The sequence below is a fragment of the Prunus persica genome, chromosome G8 (genome assembly GCF_000346465.2).
Source record: "Prunus persica cultivar Lovell chromosome G8, Prunus_persica_NCBIv2, whole genome shotgun sequence".
Lineage (NCBI taxonomy): Eukaryota > Viridiplantae > Streptophyta > Magnoliopsida > Rosales > Rosaceae > Prunus > Prunus persica.
This window is the reverse complement of record NC_034016.1, coordinates 22,414,521-22,433,616: the sequence shown is the minus strand read 5'-3', so window position 1 is coordinate 22,433,616 and position 19,096 is coordinate 22,414,521. Positions and strand designations below refer to the sequence as shown.

Here is a 19,096-nt window from a genome sequence, read left to right as displayed (position 1 = left end):
GTTGGAAATAATATTACTAGCAAGCAAACATAACTAATTACCGAAACTTGTGGTCTGAGGAGGACAGTTAACAAGAAGATTAAGCAACAATGCATTATGCATGCGTGATGCATGCCCTTTCCAAGGAGAGAAACTCTCATATAATGAGAATAACACTTTTTGTTATTTTCGATTAATAACGCAATGACACATAGAATAACTTTTCCACATGTCATTATATTATTAGCCGGAAATAGCCATTACATGTAAGTTTTTTTCCTCCCGCAAGGGCCAAGGGGGACGAACCATTGACCTATTCTTATTGTCACGATCCAAAACAACGTCCCTTCTTCACTTGAAGCTTCCTTTTTAGGTGGGGAGCTGAGAAATATAATAATATATAAGGTAGCCCTCAAATTTCTAAAAATAAAGTTCACTTAGCGGTGCCTAAAGCGGGTGGAAGGTAGGCAGGAAGGCAGTTGGATTGGATTTAAATGCAGCAGCTAAACTCAAAAACTGTAACAAAGATGGGGAAAATATTACAACTACAACAAAAAAATGATGATCGTAAAATGTTTTTACTCGTTTCACTTCACTAAACTCGGGCTCAGCAGGGGCTCAGGGCTCAAAAAGAAGTAGCAGCTCGGGCCTCCTTAAATTTTCTTAACTTTCTGTACTGAAGATCTCATCATCATGTTACAATTAAAACATATCTCAATTGAACTAACAAAAATATATATATCCTCCTATAGGCTGCCTATACGGTACCTAACCAAGAACAGCCTTGATCCTTGTCTTCTGCTCCTCTGTTAGTGACGTGGGGAATAGAACCTCAAATGTTACGTACAGATCTCCTTTCTTGTTGCTGAAATGCAAAGGCATCCCTTCCCCTTTGAATTTTCTCACTTCCTTGGGCCTTGTAATTCCCTGCGCCATGCCATCGTTATCAACCAACACAATAATATGTATGTCACCTCAACTTGTATCTTTTTCCCCATTGAAACTCAAACATATATATATATACACACACACACATATAAACGAGAAAGAAACACAATGTCCTTTCCGTGACAATATTTAAGCTATAGCCTATTAGGTAGGAAGTAAATGCTGCTGACCTTTGAGCCAATGTCCACCAAATGATCATCAAGGTGCTTGATGGTCTTCTCAAAGCCCACAAGAGCTTGAACCTGTATACAATAAAGGTCCAAGAAATTAAATCTACATGGAACCAAAAACGTAATTTTACAAAGGACAAGGTCAACTGGAAGAACTTATAAGCCCAATTATGCTAGCTGGAACCTTTTTTGCATCCAAAATTTGATGGCAGATGTACTAAATACTAATAAGAACAATAACCTAACCCAGAAATTAATCCAAGTCATACCAGTGTGATAGTGATGGTTGTGTGTAAGTCATTGCCTTCCCTTCTGAATCGGTCATGAGGTGCTGTGTGGATACGGAACTGCAAAAGCAATGTAGTTAGTTATTTTCAGAACATGGCACATGGATATTTCAATTTACTAAACCAAGGTGGCAAGGTCAAAGAACTAACTTTTAAGTCTCCAGCTTCTCCATCAATTATGGGCTCACCATCTTCATAGAAAACCACCTCCTGTTTAAAAGCATAATTTTTTTCTCATTCTAATCAGAACAAATTATACTCATCACAGCAAATGTTTTTCAATTCTACAAATATGGACAGAACACAGTATCATTCAAGATATTTCAAGAAAGCTACTACTCAGAACAGCATATATTTCAAAAGATTCAGAATAATGCTCTAAAATCTGGTATTAAAAGGAATTGAAATTTAAAACACCAACATATAACAATACATATGAGAGGATGCATGGAAACACAGGGACAAGATAATCAACTGACATAAACAAATTCACAGAAAAATAAACTCTAAAGCTTGCAAAGGGAAATGAACAACGAAAGCTTACTTGCCCATCTTGCATCCCTTTCTCAATATCAACAGTGATGAAATATCCCTCCCTTTCATATTTGACATTGGCACATTGTTCACAGACCTGTAAGAGCCATAATAAAGTATGTAAGAAAGGTAGTAGCATAACCAGTCAAAGTAATTGTTAATGCGACAGAAAAAGAAATTAGTCTATGCAAACTAGATGGACATGCTTGTGAACGCAGCCTACAAACAATAATGAAGGACTACAAACGGCTTTTTTCAGAGGCAACAGATGTGTTGCCAATAATGGAACAACATTTTCCTATGCAGCCTAAAGAAATTATCATCCTCTCAAAAGTTGTTTTTCCCTAATAAGAAATAAATGAATTTGGAAGATTTGTTGGAAGAAATGTTTATTGAAGCACATACCTCTTCTGTCATCTGTTGGAACATCCCTGGACCGATTTGTCTGTGATAGACCTCATTTCTACAATTACAACGTCTCTTGCCTGGTGCCGGCTTTAAAATGTTCTTCTCCCTCCAAACCTGATAAACGTCATGTACAAAGTCACAAATAAATGAAAAGATCAACCAGCTTACAGGCTTGGAAAGATGATTTCTCTTGCATATAGTAAACATAGCAGAAAGATGTCTGAACAAACACAAAGAAAATCAGATCATATTGCAGTGAGAGAGAGAGAGAGAGAGAGAGAGAGAGAGAGAGAGAGAGAGTGTGTGTGTGTGTGTGTGTACAGAAACACAAAAAGAAACTTATGATATCATGCTATTGGTGATCACTAAAACTTCAATGATTTTCAGTATAACCTTTTCAGGCAAGGTTGATATGCTTATTGCCCATAATATAAAGGCCATGTACAAAGTCACACATAAATGAAAAGATCAACCAGCTCACAGGCTTGGAAAGATGATTTCTCTAGCATGTAATAAACATAGCAGAAAGATGTCAGAACAAACACACAAAAAATCAGATCATATCACAGAGAGAGAGAGAGAGAGAGAGAGAGAGTGTGTGTGTGTGTGTGTGTACAGAAGCACAAAAAGAAACTTATGATGTCATGCTCTTGGCGATCACTAAAACTTCAATGATTTTCAATATAACCTCCTCAGGCAAGGTTGATATGCTTATTGCCCATAATTCGGATTGTTCAAACGAGGTAAGAGAAAGTGTAGTATATGATGACATTTTAAAATTGCACAGGTGAACAACTTCATATCTTTCACATCGCATGAGGAATATTTAATATCAGATTCTGGAAGCCATGCATATTCATAATTGAGACATGAATCTTACATTCAATGAGCCTCCCAGGTAGAGGTCTTCCAATGTTGCATCCAATTCTACAACTACATCATCACCCTTGACGATTTTCTCTTCGTCTTCCATGGAGCGACCACCAAAAAAACTAAAAGAAACCTTGAAGTTGTTAAAAAGTAAAACAAAAAGAACTGAGATGTCCTCAAAATTACAAAGTGAGCTGAGCTACTATACAAATATGCAATTAGAGCTGCCTTACTTTTAAGTCTGTAATTAAACTCGCTCATAGTTCTTAGTCCATAGTCCATATTAATAAAGAAAAGAGACATTAAATCTGAAAATTCTAGATTTGAAGTTTTGAACTGATATTGCTGATATGAGGAATTATATGGATGTATTGTAATTCAAATATCTGATTAAAGCAGAAGAAGAGGGGAATGAGGAAGGAAAGGAAACATACTCGGCAAAGATGTCATTGATGTTCATTCCCATTCCACCACCGCCACCTCTGCCTCCACTAGCGGCATGCTGTTTCAGCCCCTCTTCTCCATACCTATCGTATATGCTCCTCTTCTCGCTGTCCGAAAGCACCTCGTAGGCTAATTATTTTCAAAAGAAGAAAAGACGAGGAAATCAATAACGAGTGAAGAATGGAAGAGAAATTTGGAGGAGGAGGAATAGAAGTAAGTAAGGAAGCACCATTGTTGATGTCGGCGAATTTTTTATTAGCCTCTTCATTGCCTTGGTTCTTATCAGGATGGTACTTGAGGGCGAGCTTTCGGTAAGCCCTCTTGATCTGCTCGTCGGAGGCTCCCTTGGGGACTTGGAGTATCTCATAATAGCTCTTCCCTGCAATGGCGGCGAACGTATAGCAGAGAGCGCACAACACCAGCAACAGGAAAATAAGCTTGGTTCTCTGATGCGCCATTGCAAGATCTGATTTTGGCGCTCAAATCAACTGGATCTCCAATTAATTAATTTATGAATGAATTTAAGGCGACTGCTAATTCTTGGAAACAAATTAAACTCTAGGTCTGTCGTCGTCGTCAGTCAGTCGGCCCCCTCTCGTCCTGAGACCTGGGCAGGCATGGATGGATGGATCAAGGTTGAGTTCGTTTGTTGGTTTACTTAATTGATATAATCTATCCAACACAACAACAACACAGGCAACAGGCAACAGAAAGGAAAGGAGGACACTCACACACTCCCAATCGCTCGCTCACTTCGTCAATTCAATTGTCTTGTGTTGTGTAAGTCAAGTCGTTGTTTCCATTTGCATTTTGCAACGTGTTTTCCTCCAAATTGGCCAATCACCGTTTGCGAATTGTTGTTCTAGCCAATTAGTGTCCGCCACGTCCGCTACGCTTTCCTGGAACCGGACTGGAGGCCGTGACGAGGAGAGGGGCAATTATATAATTTTACATAAAATAATCCCTGGGATGGGTTGGGCTTGGGAAGATCTAATGTGATGGGACAAGCCCAAACTACGTCGGGCTGAATGGACCAGTTAAGTTACTTTGTTTCTGGTATTTTTCCAGTTAAAGCCCTATCTCTTAATCGTTTGATCAAATTGATTAGTTATTGAATCAAATTGGTTAGTTTGATACAACGGTTAGATATAGGACCTTATCTGATATAGGACCTTATCTGAGGCCCCTCACTACAGAATGACTCCATGTGAAAGAGTAAAGTAGCGTAACTTAGCTTTTATGAAAAAATCAAAGCCCACATGAAATTGGGCTGGGCTGGGCCTAGGAATTACGAAGCCAGGGTTACGCAGATATCATGAGGATGAAGTGGTTGTGGCCCCTGGGCACCAGTAGCAGCAGTAAACAAGGAACAAAACGAGGACATGATGAGGAAGTTTGTAAACAAGGTCTTTTGCTTGAGACCAACCAAAAGTGGGTAATCTTCTACCATGTATGAATGATTGTGGGAAAAGAAAGAGAGTGCTAGTGTATTTTTAAAATATTTGATTATCTACACAAGGCTACAACTACAACGATGCATTTTCCCTCACTTTTAACAGCAGAGTTTGCTTCAAACTCTGAAAGTTCCATTCAGCTTTCCATAAATACCAAGATAACTGTCCACCTCAATGAAAAATCACTCAAAACACAACCAAAAATAAAATACTCGAGATAGGCATTAGTCCAACACATAGATCCGAGAGGCAATATCTTGGACCAACCAATCAAATCCCTCAAGCAGTCCATCTCCCGTGTATGCACTGCAGCCAACAATTTCCCAATGCCGAGTTTTATCCATCGCCTCCAAGTTCAAAACCTAGACAGAAGTATAATACATAACTGTTTCAGAAACTCAGAATTTTAAAGGCAATGCTCATCTTCATCTGTATATAAATTGTTCCGACCATGTACCAAAACTCCTTGAAATATTTCACATAACATTGTTGTGTATAAACTCCACGGACATGATGAGTAAAACCCATGCCGTTGTTGCATTTGTCATCCAGACAATAAGACAAGTGAATAAACAATCTAAAGCAACATAACAAGACAACGAATAAAGCTGTCTATGGGCAATGGGTAATCAAAGAATGCAAAACAAAACCAGGGCTACATTCACAAATTAATCCTACGTGTATATACATGCTGACCTAGAGCCTTACCTTAGCAATTTCTTCTGGAGTAAGGGCACCTTTTATGTCCTGTTTATTTGCTAGTATCAATAAGGATGATCCAGATAGCCTCTGTCATATCATCAAAACAAGTCAGCTTCTTTAGAACATTTGACCAAAATAATGGTCATAACTCACAAGCGCAAGGAAAACTCCTCAAAGCATTTCCTAGGTCTTATCATGTGGATATTCGTTTCAGGATTCCAGACCAGCAACATTATAAGTTATTTAAGAGGATGTGATTGCTTATCTAAAATTTCAAGTGATGCATCTCAAATACATAATTAATCAGTTCACAGCCAGCAAAAGTTAAAACAGTTATACACTCATACAAGACTCGAGAAAATGCAGCATGAGTTGATACACTCAGAACATGCTCACATACTAGATGGATATCCTAATAGTTGTAACTACAGATGAGCACATAAATCGTATCGTACATTAAAGGAGGTATAAGAATAACGAGAAATCCAACTGCGTTATTTTACACTAGGTAAAAAAACAAAAAGAGCGAGTGTATAATGAAGTAATAAGCGAATAAACCTCTTCCTTCAAAAGATTATCAAGTTCCATTTTGCAGTCATCCAACCTTCTAAGATCTGAACTGTCAACTACCCATACCAGACCATCAGTTTGCTCAAAATAGTTTCTCCAGTAAGATCTTATTGTTTTCTGTCCCCCGACATCCCATATATTAAGGGTATACCTGCCAAGATCAAATTACAAGCATTTCAAGTTTCCATATCATAATAAACAAAGTATGAAACTTCAAAACCGCATTGGTGCCAGAGTTTTTTATGGTCTAAAAACGAATCAACGAAATAAACAGTTGTCAATAATCTGGGAAAACAACCCCCAAATTGAGAAAATAAACACCCAATCTCCTTAATAAGAGCCCCAAGCATTCCAACTCTCTCTATATATGATTAACCCACAAACTATTTTCATAACAACACTTTGGTACAAACAAATACAAATGTTTTAAAAAAAAATCATGATTTGGGGTTAAACGTAGTTCACTTACTTTTGGTAAGTGATGGTCTTGATGTTGAAGCCGAGTGTGGGACTGACAACGCTGGTGTCCTCTCCATTAATCCTGAGAACAATGGTAGTCTTGCCAGAATTGTCAAGCCCACTTCACAAACAAAACAAAACAAACGAACGAATGATTACTTAATTCTCATATCATACGAGTGAACATAAGGCAAGAGAGGGAGAGATGAAGTTTCACTTACACCATGAGTATACGAATTTCTTTTTCCTTCCTTTTAATTTTTCGAATGATGCTGAGAAGCCCCATTTGTTCCCTCCCAAAAAGCATAAGATTGAGCTTCTCCCCAATACAACTTCAGATGAGTCGATGAAAATCAGGATTGAGGATTGTAATTTGTAAATCAGGGCTCTTAATTTTAAAGACAATTCAATTGACAACCAGGGTAAAATGGCAGTACAAATTTATGGCCTGTCTTGTTGTTTTGCTGGCGGTTTTTGCGCCTTTTAATGAAGTATTTTCCGGCCCCAAAACAAAAAACAAACAAACTACAAGTTAGCTCAGCTCAGGGCCATACTCACCCTCTAATCTAAAAGACTCCAGGATCCAAAGCAGCCCGGTCTTCCATGAATTGGGCCTGGCCCTCACTTGGTTATTTCTTTAACTTCTCTCTCTTTTAATTGCTGCTTTTAAAAAAACCAAAAAAAACATCGTTTCGCAGTTGGATACTTGATTTTGTCCAGTAAAATGAGGTGCTTGATTGAATTGAAAGAGATTGTTATCATGAGCATGAGTAAATAATAAATATATAGTTGACAACATTATAAAATTTTACGTGGACACTGTACGTACTTTTTATGAAACGAGCAATAAGTGATTAAGCTTTAGCCTTAAAAAAGAAAAAAGAGATGAAACCGAGGCCAACTACAGTTATGATGTAGTTGGGGGTGGATGGATCATGGATGGGCCAAGTTATTAACATGTTGCATTGCATATATCTATCTATCTATAACTTGTTCAGATATTAATCACAGTGGTAAGTTGGTAACTCTAAATCTTAAGCTATGCGTAAGCAGCAATTCATCTGCTGCAAATTGTATGAAATGATGACTGGAAATTATATATACCAAATCTCAAGTCCTCCAACAAATTAGAGGAAATCATTATAATGTACGATCCATGTTTAAATATTGTAGGCTTCTTTTTGCTTTTAGTAATAATATTGTATTGTTCCGGGGGAAAAAAAAAAAGAAGAGAGACTAAATTAATTAAAATAGTAGTTTTATTTATTTTGATATGAATATAACAAGAGGTATTAATGAAGTTTTTGATTGTTGAGGAGGAAGAGATGCTGTACGTAATTTACCATCAATAATCAATATTGTGTGTGCCTGCCTTTGTTAGTTTGTTGGTATGGTAATGGTAGTTCTGCTGCAGAGCAGATTGAATCGAACAGTAGACATAGGAAGGAAGGGGGTAGATGAGATAATAAATTATTTTGAGCGAGCTATAGGTATACTAAAAACAAATGTTGTGCGTAATTGTATTATGTATAGAGGACACAGGAGGACAGGACACATTCGATGATGATATTTGGAACAGTAAAAAGGAAAAAGGAAGGAAGGGAGCATCTCTCTCTCTCTCTCTCTCTCTCTCTCTCTCTCTCTCTCTCTCTCTCTCCAAGAGGGAGGCGCATCGCGTCAACGTGGGAGGATGCGAGCCCCGTTACGAGGCTGTCGACAGAGGAGCAGCCACGAATATACACATATATACACACTTCGTGGCACAATCTGGCTCCACACCTCTATCTCCATCAGTATTCAATGACAAGCGATCCCCACGGACCCACCCGGCCTCATACTCACATACTCACATACTCACATACTCGCTTATGTTTTTAGGAGGACACTATATCATACTTTCTTTTGGTTGAATCAACTCAACCCCACTCATTTCCGCAGCATCCAGCCAGCCAGCCAGCGAGCTACTTGTCTCGCGAGAGAGAGAAAGACAGAGAGAGTTGGAAATGGGGAGGGCTTCATGCTGTAACAAGATTGGGCTGAAGAAGGGGAGGTGGACAGCAGAGGAGGATCAAATCTTAATCAACTATATCCAGACCAATGGGGAAGGCTCCTGGAGGTCATTACCCAAGAATGCAGGTACATACATATATCTATCTTTCAAAACTATTTACACACTAGAACTTGTGGATGTGGTGGTGGTGGTGGTGGTGGTGGTGGTGGTGCTACTGAATCTCAGTCATCCAGAATCTTGTTTTGTTCTTCATCTTACGCTTTACATTGGTCATTCATTGGCTAAGCTTATATTACGGTGACGAGTTACTTACTGATACTGTGATTCTGATTGAAGGGTTACTGCGGTGTGGTAAAAGTTGCAGACTAAGATGGATTAATTATTTGAGAGCCGACTTGAAGAGGGGAAATATATCTGCCCAAGAGGAAGATATCATCATCAAATTGCATGCTTCTCTGGGAAATAGGTGAGTCGATTACAAGTCTCCTCCACCTCCTTACTTGATAATACTTACTAACTACTTCTTCTTCTTATGAAGTTATGATAAATTGATAATTTTCTCACTCATTAATTACCAAATAAATAACAACCGCAAACACCAGAACCAAAACCAGCTGCAAGTTAATAAATTATTAAATCAAATCAAATCAATGGACAAGTGAATTGGACGGATCAACTTTTTGAAATGTCAACTTTGTTTTCTTTTCGTTGCAGCGCAGCTGCTTTCCCTTTGCTCTTTTGTTTTCTATCTGTCCCTGTCAAGTAAGTAAATTTGCTTGTTTTATTAGTTGGAACTTGGGAAGGAACTAGGTCACCCTTCCCTTTTTAAAGAAAAATCACAAGGAACTAGATCACCGTCAATGGGTGGACCAAGACACTGATTTGATTGCTTTTTACACTTTTGAGGGAGACACTCGGTAGTCGGTATATAGAACTGATCACGTGTAATCTATTTCACCATGAAAAACAAACATATTTTAGTCAGACCTTTTAAAAAAATAATAAATTACTTGTTATCAGATTTAATACAGAAATTCATTCCTATTTCTTACAAAGTCCAAAATATTGATAGTATCAAAAATATCAGTAATTCAAAAATACGAAATTTTTTATAGAAATATCGAAATATTATTGATATCGATAAAAATTAAATAAAAACCACGAAAATTATAAGAAAAGCTTGGAAATTTTTATTGAAATTTTGGAGAATGTTTATTCAGTCAATTATCTATTAGGTTATCACAAAAAATTAGAAAGAAATGCATTGCATGATGGGTTAACTAATTTAAGTTAATTATATAGCGAGCAGACAAATATTGTGAGTGTAGAAAATATGTAATAATTAATGAAGAAGATTAAACACACTATAATCATTTATATATTACAATTTACTACCATATTTTACACTTTATACATTTCATGGTAAGATACATGAGTGACTTATTATCACACAGAGTTCTTAAGAGGTTCAAAATTTTCACTATCTTCATCATCTCTATGTGTAGAGTAAGGGTATTGTGAAGAATAGTCATCAAATGATAAACCCCCAAAATAATTTTGCATGTAATTGTTCAAAACAAAATAATATAAATATACATATTTTAGGATATTATAACAAAAACATAAGCAACATGATGGTTAAAGCGTTAGAAGGGTGAAATGGCAAGAGTTTGAATCTCCTTGTGGTTAAATATCAGCAGTTTAATAACTTTCTCCAAGTTTGGAAATGAAGTGTTGTCTTGTCTTCCATTATTAATGACACACTCAAAGTTCCTCTCCATCAGTAGTGTAGTGGTGGTGTGGGGGTGTGGTAGAAGCGTAGTAGATGTTTAATTAATGGATTAAAGTGATAAATATGATTACGCAGGTGGTCTTTGATAGCAAGTCAATTACCAGGAAGAACGGATAATGAAATCAAGAACTACTGGAACTCTCATTTGAGTAGGAAAATTGACACCTTCAGAAGGCCTACTACTACTACTAGTGATCAAATGAGTAGCCTACCAGCAGCTGCTAGTAATAATATTCCTTCCAAGCGAAGAGGCGGTAGAACCAGTCGCTGGGCCATGAAGAAGAGCAAAACATACACCACTACTCATTCTACTAATTATACCCAACGTCACAACAAGCGACAGAAGGACATTACAAATATTGCTGCTGATGATGATGAGGCGATTGCCCTGGAGACGAAGACGCCCTTGCCTGGGCCTAATGATAATATTGATACTATGCACCACGATTACATGGTATTAATGACTGACCCAGTTGCTGATGATCATGATCATCATCCTCATCACATGGACGACTGCAGGGTCGACAACCTTGTTAATCATGATCATGATCATCAGCGGCAGGAGGAAGCAGGAGGACTAGCAATGCCAGCGGTCCTCATGAGCTCAACTACTACTATTACTGAGGAGGAGGAGGAGGAGGTGGAGGTGGAGAAGAAGGAGACTCGTGATCATGATGGGCTATGCCCTGTCAATATTGATCAGTGTCAGAAGGAAAGTCACGAAATGCTTTTAGGACCACATCCACATAACGACGAGAACAAGGACGATGACTTGGATGAATCTGGCGGCATTGAATTTGATGGTGGGTTGTTGGGTACATTTAATGAATTGATTGACAATGTTGAGTTACTGCAGAAGGATCCAAATTCAAATGGGGTTTTGACTTTAAGTGACCATCAACATGATCATGCCATGGGCGTTACTCATGAGGTAGATCAGGTAGAGACTACTACTACTTGTGGTCATTTGAGCTCGTCATCAAACGAACAAGTATGCTTTTCTTCAATAATGTCAATGACTGCTACTTCAAGTAGTTCAGCTTCAGCTTCAGCAGCTGCTGGTAGTTATTATTTTGATATGGAGGATGGTCAAGCTGCTGCTGCTGCAAATGGAAATGATCGTGATCATAACAATCATATATTATGGGATTGGGAGAGTGTTGTCGAAGCAGGGCATGAGTTATGGGATCATGATGATGATAAAGAAAATATGCTTTCTTGGTTGTGGGAGGAGGGTACTTGTTCTTCTTCTACTACTAGTAATACTACTGCTGCTGCTGCTGCTGCTTCTACCATTGATCGTCATCTTAACTGGGAAGGAGACACTACCACTGATGATACATCGATGATGAGAAAGGCCGTGGACCCTGACAAACAAAATGCGATGGTGGCTTGGCTTCTGTCTTGAAATTCATTTACTTGTTATATATTGTATCGCCCCTTTTCTTCATTTTGTTCATTTCATTTCGTGATAGACGTACGTTGAAAGTTAATACACTCCTAGTTAGTTAGTTTAGTTTATACTTAATAATTACTCGTTTTCTTTTTTCAATTAATGTTTGCACAAATGGCAACTGAAATCTTTAAGTTTTGTACAATTGCCATCTAGATTGAATTACACTAATGTTATTTAGACACATTTAATTGACAACATTAACTTACCACCTGATGTGGTAGCTAATGTGGGTATGACACCTCAATTAATGAAAGATGACGTGGATTTTTTTTTTCTTTTTTCTCTTTTAAAAAAAATAATATTTTACAATAAAATATTCTTCCAAAAGAGAAGCACGAGAACCACTACCCTCCACCGTCCGGCCCACTACCCTTCACCGTCGCAACAACGCCTCCATCGCCGGTTCATTTCTAATGTGGTCTTGCAGACCTCTTCCATATTGGATAGTCTTATTTCGATTTGGTTGGAATTCGAATTCCCAACTCCAAAATAGATAGGCTATAATACTTTCTCGGTTTTTATTTTTTTGGAAATGAGTACCAAATTGCTTGTTTAAAACAATCAACAAGAATATTGAGTATTTGTCCCACATTAAAAAGTTAAGGGACTAAGCCGGGGTTTATAAGGAGTTGGGCTACTCCCTCATAGCCAATTAATTTTGAGGTGAAATTTCAACTTCCTTCATGGTATCAGAGCAAAACTTCACGTGTTGGGCCCAACTGCCACACGTGCTCTTATGTCACCCAATATGTGTTGTCCACATATTAAACTTAAAAATTCACCACACGTGTGAGGACGTGTTGAGAATATTTGTCCCACATTGAAAAGTTCAGGGACTAAACCTGGTTTAGCTTGAGCAACAAAGGATCGTGGACTTATTAGGGCCTCAAATGGCAAAGCCCAGTTTTAAGGAATTGGTTGGTGGAGAGACTCTACGCGTGATGAATGCTGAGATTGGGAATGGGCCGCTTCTACTGCACTAGTCTACATGTGCTGAAGACGACGTCGTGTTAGCAGAGCAGACTAACCTCTAAGCCGTGCTGTGCTGCTGCTGATACGCCGTTTAGCCTTGAGCCTGCGGCGGTCGGTTGTTGGCGGCGGGGGATGTTGAAGTTGAAATATATTGGCCTCCGAGCCTTCACTATCATTGGTCAGAAGACTCATAACCTAGTACTTACATCTGATTTCTGAGCATTCGCCTTGCTTTTCATTCTTTTCTTTCTCCAGGTGAACAACATAGCTTCATTTCATCCGCAATCAAGCTCAGGTACTTACTAGTACCTCCTTCTTTTTCGAATTTTACCTCTGTTATCCAAGGTTTTCATATCAAAGGTATTTTTCCTTTAATTTCTTTTTTTTTTCTTTCAGAATTTATCTCTAAGCATAAGCGACAATGTGCATTTTTAATATCTATAATGATTGAGCAACTTTACATGTGTGGTAGACCACATGGTTTCCAATTTCTATCTAAGCGATTGAATTCAACTTTCTCAGAATTGTAGAGTGTAAACTTAAAGGGACTTTACTCCTTTTAGTTGAATTTCCTAGTTTCGTTACTTCACAAGCATTAGAATTAGAATACATCATCGCTTTTGAGTTTTGACGCTTCTTGCCAGTTTGTTCTCGTGTCTGTCAAGGGTGTTATCAATTGCTGCTGAATTTGAATTCGACTGCATTTTGTACTTTGGCAATTTCTGTTTGAAACTTTAGATTTATATTATTAACTTACACTTTGGATGACAGATGCAATGCCAGGATAGATAACCCATTATCCGCGAGGGCTTTGTCTTGCATAACAACATTTCCCCGGTCCTTTAATTCTTCATCTTCCGAAGATGATGATTACTCAGCATTGGGCTCCCCAGTGCCTAAAGCTCCAAGTAATCCTAGGAAGTTGATGACAGAGAAGCCTGAGCCTAATAGGGTACGCTCACAATGTCCCAACTGCATACTCCGTGTATATTTTATTTAGGCTTGGGTTTTGTTAATTTGAACAAATGTGCAATATAGTTACTACCTCTGCTTGGAGTTTCATGATTATTACCGAATTTAATCATAGTCATGTGTTCTTGAAATTGTCATTTGAAGCAGAAAACTAATCGTAAGAAAAAATCGTCTGGAAAGCCTTCAAAAAGCAGCATCAGCTCAAAAGATGTTTCCTCTGAACGGGGTAACTCTTCTCCAACTATTCATCTTAGCTTGATATCTGGAACAATTTTTCAGATCTATTCTTAACCACATGATGCCTCCGACCTATTACCATTGAGAACATACCTTCTGCAATCAACCTTCCCTGTTGACAGAGGTCTTTTCAGCTTTTACGAACAAGTCACATGCTTTATCAGCTACTTTTGAACCCCAATCCCCACCTTCTTTTTCCATGGTTGCCTGATAATTAATTAATGTGCATGTTTCGAGAGTGTAGAATCAAGCAGGAGAGCAAGTTTGGATCTTGAGGTTAATACAAAAGGCTTTGATCTTCCAATTCATCCACCAGATGACCAAGAGGAAGTTACCATTAGAATTACCAACATAAACTCGGAGACAAGTGATTCTGCAGTACACTCAATGTGCAAGTCCTGTGGTAGCTTGGAGGGGGTTGTGAGGACAAAAGCAGATGCAGTGGATGCGTTGTTTAGCGTGAAAGACAACATGGGCATACAAAGTTTAATTAGAAAGTAAGAAAATACTTGCATTTCATCATTCTAGATTGTGTTTGCATTGTCCCTTTATCAATAGCCATTGCATCGGCCACTTTTAATCTGCAAAGTACTAGAGACATATAGATACATACGACTACTGCATTGTGATGAACTATTTTCGCTGTAATTTTTCTAGATACATATTTGCCTGTATATTTGGATGGGAGAGTACATTACAGCATTTTTTAAAGTACTACATGCTGGACTAGATATCATCTTTTCTCTTGAACTTCCACCCAGAGAAATGTGAACTTTACTGTAGAAATTGATTTGAGAGATTCAGGTTTAGTGAACTAAAGAAAATGTAGTTGGTACCATATGGAGATGATGGTGGTGTCAATCATATGCCCCTGGGTTATTTTCTTTACTTTTTTAAATTTATATATATATATATATATATGTGAAAATTGAATGAATAATATCGCATGTTTATTTGTGATTTCTTTCTGTAACTATGGTTGTCAGGTTGAATCAGACGGTCGTGAATGATCACAAATGGTCAGCTAACTTGCATTCAAGAGACTCCGCCTCTGCAGTGACGAGCAAGCAAATCAATGCTAACTGCAATTTGGGACTGGATATAAGCCATCATCTGGGTGACCTAAGAAGCCAAATCAGTATGAAGACAGTGTGCATAGAAGACTTGGAGTATCTGCATAATGCCTTGTTGCATCTTGAGGCTCAACCTGACAGAAGCAGTAGTATTCCTAACAGCGACAGCTGAGAAACTATACCATGGACAATGCACTACACAGTGGATATTAAGAGAATTATGAATAGATGCTGACTTTGGGTTTGGTTTATAATTTATAATTTTTAGGATTGACTGGCCGCACGTTCTTGATATTTTGGATTATAAAGTTTAATGGAGTTTAATCATTTTAAGTATTTATGAGTCATTATTTTATGGAAAAAATGGTTGCTTCTTTCGAAGGAGATATATAACCCCATATTTGTTACTTCATCCGCCTATGCCTCTTTGCATTTGATTTAAAATTCAAGAACATCATGTTTTTTTTTTTTTTTTTTTTTTTTTGGGAATCAAATAGAAACTTCATTAGATAAACTTCAACGGTACAATTAAAGAAATGAATTCAGATTTGTAATTGACGATGTTAGGTTAACAATATCAAACAATTTACACGAATAAGTTACAAAAATCTCAGGTGCATTAGTTAAGCTGTCCGTAGCGCAACTTCTTTTACATTTGACTGCAGAAAATGTACCAGACAGAACGCAATGAAAATCTGATTCATGCATGGCCTTTCTCTTCATATGCAACTAGGTTAAACCTAATAAATGCTCATCTTGCACTCAAGATTCTACAAATCAAGCAATATCTCTCTGAACATCATTGAAGCACTTAATCTGCAGAATGATTTCCTTTCTCATCCATATCCAACATCCTGCATGATTTCTCTTGTTTAAAATCAGGCTCTGAGATACCCATAGAAGAACACTCTGCAATTGGATATTCCCTCTCATCAACTAAAGACTTCATATAGGGGCATGACCGCTCTTCAGCTTCAATGTTGGATACAGGCTCTTGCCCGGAGCTAAATGCCATGTCATCAGACGGTGGGGCAAATGGCTGTGTTCTCATCTGCACGGACCGTAAGAGTGCAGCCCTCCTCAAGTCAGCAGAGTGACAAATGTCACTAGGTGATGATGGGAATCGTCCCTCCGAATCAGAGCCTCGTTGACGAGGCTGCGAGCAGTTAAAATTAGTGACGGTGCAGCCATGTGAAGACTGTGAAGTACTTGAACAAGTGGAAGGAAACCCAGTAAGCGGTCTTTGGTACCTATATGGAGAGACCGGACTAGAGGGGACACTGTCAGGTTGGGAGGAGCAAGTATTTATGGGGTTCTCGCAAAATCGAGAGTCATCCGAGTCCTCTGACATGGGTGAATATTGTAACGACATCTCATCCCTGGAAACAAAAATTTGTGAAAAATTAATGAAAAATCAGCATAATAAAGGAAGTAAAATTTTCTCTTTACTAGGAAGGAGCAAGATGGAGAAAGCAAAGCACATGATCATTAAGAGAACTCGTGTTTAAAGTGGAAACCAATGACTTGAGGGAAATGAGATAAGATTTGGTGAGGGGTCACTCAAAATCATTGATGCTAGTGTCTTATATCTGGCTATATACTTCAAGCTGTCCACTTGTCTAGCAAATCTTACATTTAGATGAGTGAAGACAAAGAAAATTTTATGTGATTGCTACTATGTTCGCATGCCAAGAAATCTTCAAAGTATGTAGTTTCGGTTTGCAGCCATATCAAGTACGGTCTTTGGATTGAAGTTTTCTCCTCCAATTGTTCTGTAGCACTAAAACCTAAACCAAATTCACCCTTCTGGTTTTACCACCTAAGCAAAAGGCCCAAAGTAAACTGGCTTCAATATACTACGAAATATGATTACATTCTTGCAAGCGCTAGGTAATGTGAGTCTATCATAACAACATCCAATCGAAACTATACCATAAGATGGCCTATTCTGTTTGAGTCATATGATATCACCAACTTCAGGGAAAAAGATAAGAACAAAAGAAGAAAGAAATCAAAGAAAAGACAAAAGAAGATAGCAATATCAACTCTAATCTGCACCCCTTATGCACCTTCAGTGAGTGCCACAATCTAAGAAACCATGACCCTTCAATGCCAAACGAATGAGGTATAGGCTTACAGACTTTGGCACAGCCCGTATATGGAAAAAAAGCACACAGTAAAGCCTCTCAGAAGGGCCAGGATTTATTAAAAAAAGAACCTGAATTTAAGTAAATGCAATAACACCAATCAAAACTAGGCAAGAATCTGAGTCATGAGACACGAGTCTGCTGACCAAAATGTGAAAATGTTTTAACAATAGATATTTGACAACCTACTACTCCCTCCAACTTAAACGTACAGTCTGAAGCAGAAAGTTATGATAAAAAAAAGTTGCATAATGAAATAACGAGAAACAGCATAGTTATCTTATGTGGGACGGAGTAGTTTCCAAAACCAGATACAAGTAATTGACAGAAAAGTTTGATACAAGTGTTACATAAGAAATTACCTTGGATAAAACATGGTCTCAGACCTTGCTGGAGATTCCATGAGATTCTCAGGGAGTGGGTCTCCAACTGTCAGTCCATTCAAACTGGATGCCATAATCTGCACAAGAAACAAGTTGTGAGGGAAATGAAGGATCAAAGACTGATTATTCATATGCTTATAAGTTATATGTGAAGAGGAAAGTATGGCATGTGAAGCTGTGATGATTGAAAAGGGTAATAAGGAAATATCATCATGCCAGAAATGGTCTAGTAAGTAACTGTACATATTTTTGAAAACATTAATGAAAAAAAGAAGTTCCAAATGAAGAAAATTCCTTGAAGAAGACCCATGAATGAATCAGAGTCAGAGTCAGAAGCAGTAAATTTTCAAACTTGAAAAGAAAAAGAAAAGTCCTTCAAGTATGATTCCATCAAATAAATTATAAGAAGACAGACGACAAATGACAGACAACAGACGACAGACGACAGACGACGAAGAGGTTAAATAAAGCAAAGCACAAGCAAACATATGTACGGCAATGAAATCAAAATGATGAAATGATAAGGCATGAAGGAAAAGAAACCTCGCTGAGGTAACGCTTGTGCGAGTGGAAATTGTCGAGGTAAACCTCATCTTCAGGATCTCTGCTCCGCTTCCCAGATGGAGATGGAGATGATGATGCAGCGGAAGCTGCTGCTGATGATGATGAAGATTCTGCAGCTCCAGCTGAGTTCGATTCTGGACGCATTGGATTACTACTCTACCAAGTACCAAACCAACCTCCTCCCTCTCCAAGAATTCATGTCTAGCATTCTGTTCTTCTGTATGAGACTCGTATAAAGGGAGCACGAAACGACGTCGCCTATTTCCTTCACAAACCACAACAAAATTTTGGCATCCACTGGGCTACACAAGAAGACCGAAATGAATGAAGATCCAATGGGCTGGGCTACATACAAAAGAACGAGTTGATTGGATTTTTTAAAATTTTTGACCCCCCAAAAAACCAAAAAAAGAAAAAGAAAAAAATGCCACTCTAAAAAGCATATGCCCTTTCCTTTCCTCCAAAGCCCCTCCCTAATAAAAAGAAGATCCCTGTTATGTTGTGTTGTGTGTGTTTTGGATGCTGGGAACTGGGAACTGGGATTATTCCTCCCTCACTTACTAATGCATCATTTTTAGATTAAAGCAACACCACGCAACAGAAGAATGATGAGGTTTTTATGCAAACGGAATAAATGAACCAACCAACCAACCATTCAAACCCT

General features: G+C 38.1%; 5 protein-coding genes across 5 annotated transcripts; 2 read left to right on the top strand and 3 right to left on the bottom strand.

Annotated features, from left to right (window-relative positions):
- LOC18767358 (dnaJ protein ERDJ3B) lies at positions 447-4,417 on the bottom strand. Its single transcript, XM_007200549.2, has 9 exons — positions 3,870-4,417; positions 3,631-3,769; positions 3,207-3,318; positions 2,324-2,440; positions 1,929-2,015; positions 1,535-1,594; positions 1,367-1,444; positions 1,098-1,169; positions 447-906 (listed from the first exon to the last, which is right to left on the bottom strand). The coding sequence occupies exons 1-9, from the start codon at positions 4,096-4,098 to the stop codon at positions 748-750; spliced, it is 1,053 nt and encodes a 350-aa protein (XP_007200611.1). The 5' UTR covers positions 4,099-4,417; the 3' UTR covers positions 447-747.
- LOC18767462 (ADP-ribosylation factor-like protein 2) lies at positions 5,101-7,278 on the bottom strand. Its single transcript, XM_007201294.2, has 5 exons — positions 7,047-7,278; positions 6,836-6,946; positions 6,355-6,517; positions 5,803-5,883; positions 5,101-5,456 (listed from the first exon to the last, which is right to left on the bottom strand). Exons 1-5 carry the CDS (start codon positions 7,130-7,132, stop codon positions 5,319-5,321), a joined length of 579 nt encoding a protein of 192 aa, XP_007201356.2. The 5' UTR covers positions 7,133-7,278; the 3' UTR covers positions 5,101-5,318.
- On the top strand, positions 8,743-12,427 carry LOC18766477 (transcription factor MYB29). The gene is made up of 3 exons (XM_020569943.1): positions 8,743-8,961; positions 9,173-9,302; positions 10,704-12,427. Exons 1-3 carry the CDS (start codon positions 8,829-8,831, stop codon positions 12,034-12,036), a joined length of 1,596 nt encoding a protein of 531 aa, XP_020425532.1. The 5' UTR covers positions 8,743-8,828; the 3' UTR covers positions 12,037-12,427.
- Positions 13,029-15,722, top strand: LOC18768574. Its single transcript, XM_020569944.1, has 6 exons — positions 13,029-13,234; positions 13,312-13,351; positions 13,828-14,008; positions 14,176-14,254; positions 14,510-14,762; positions 15,252-15,722. Exons 1-6 carry the CDS (start codon positions 13,189-13,191, stop codon positions 15,508-15,510), a joined length of 858 nt encoding a protein of 285 aa, XP_020425533.1. The 5' UTR covers positions 13,029-13,188; the 3' UTR covers positions 15,511-15,722.
- LOC18767684 lies at positions 15,867-18,920 on the bottom strand. Its single transcript, XM_007200503.2, has 3 exons — positions 18,412-18,920; positions 17,848-17,945; positions 15,867-16,717 (listed from the first exon to the last, which is right to left on the bottom strand). Exons 1-3 carry the CDS (start codon positions 18,574-18,576, stop codon positions 16,150-16,152), a joined length of 831 nt encoding a protein of 276 aa, XP_007200565.1. The 5' UTR covers positions 18,577-18,920; the 3' UTR covers positions 15,867-16,149.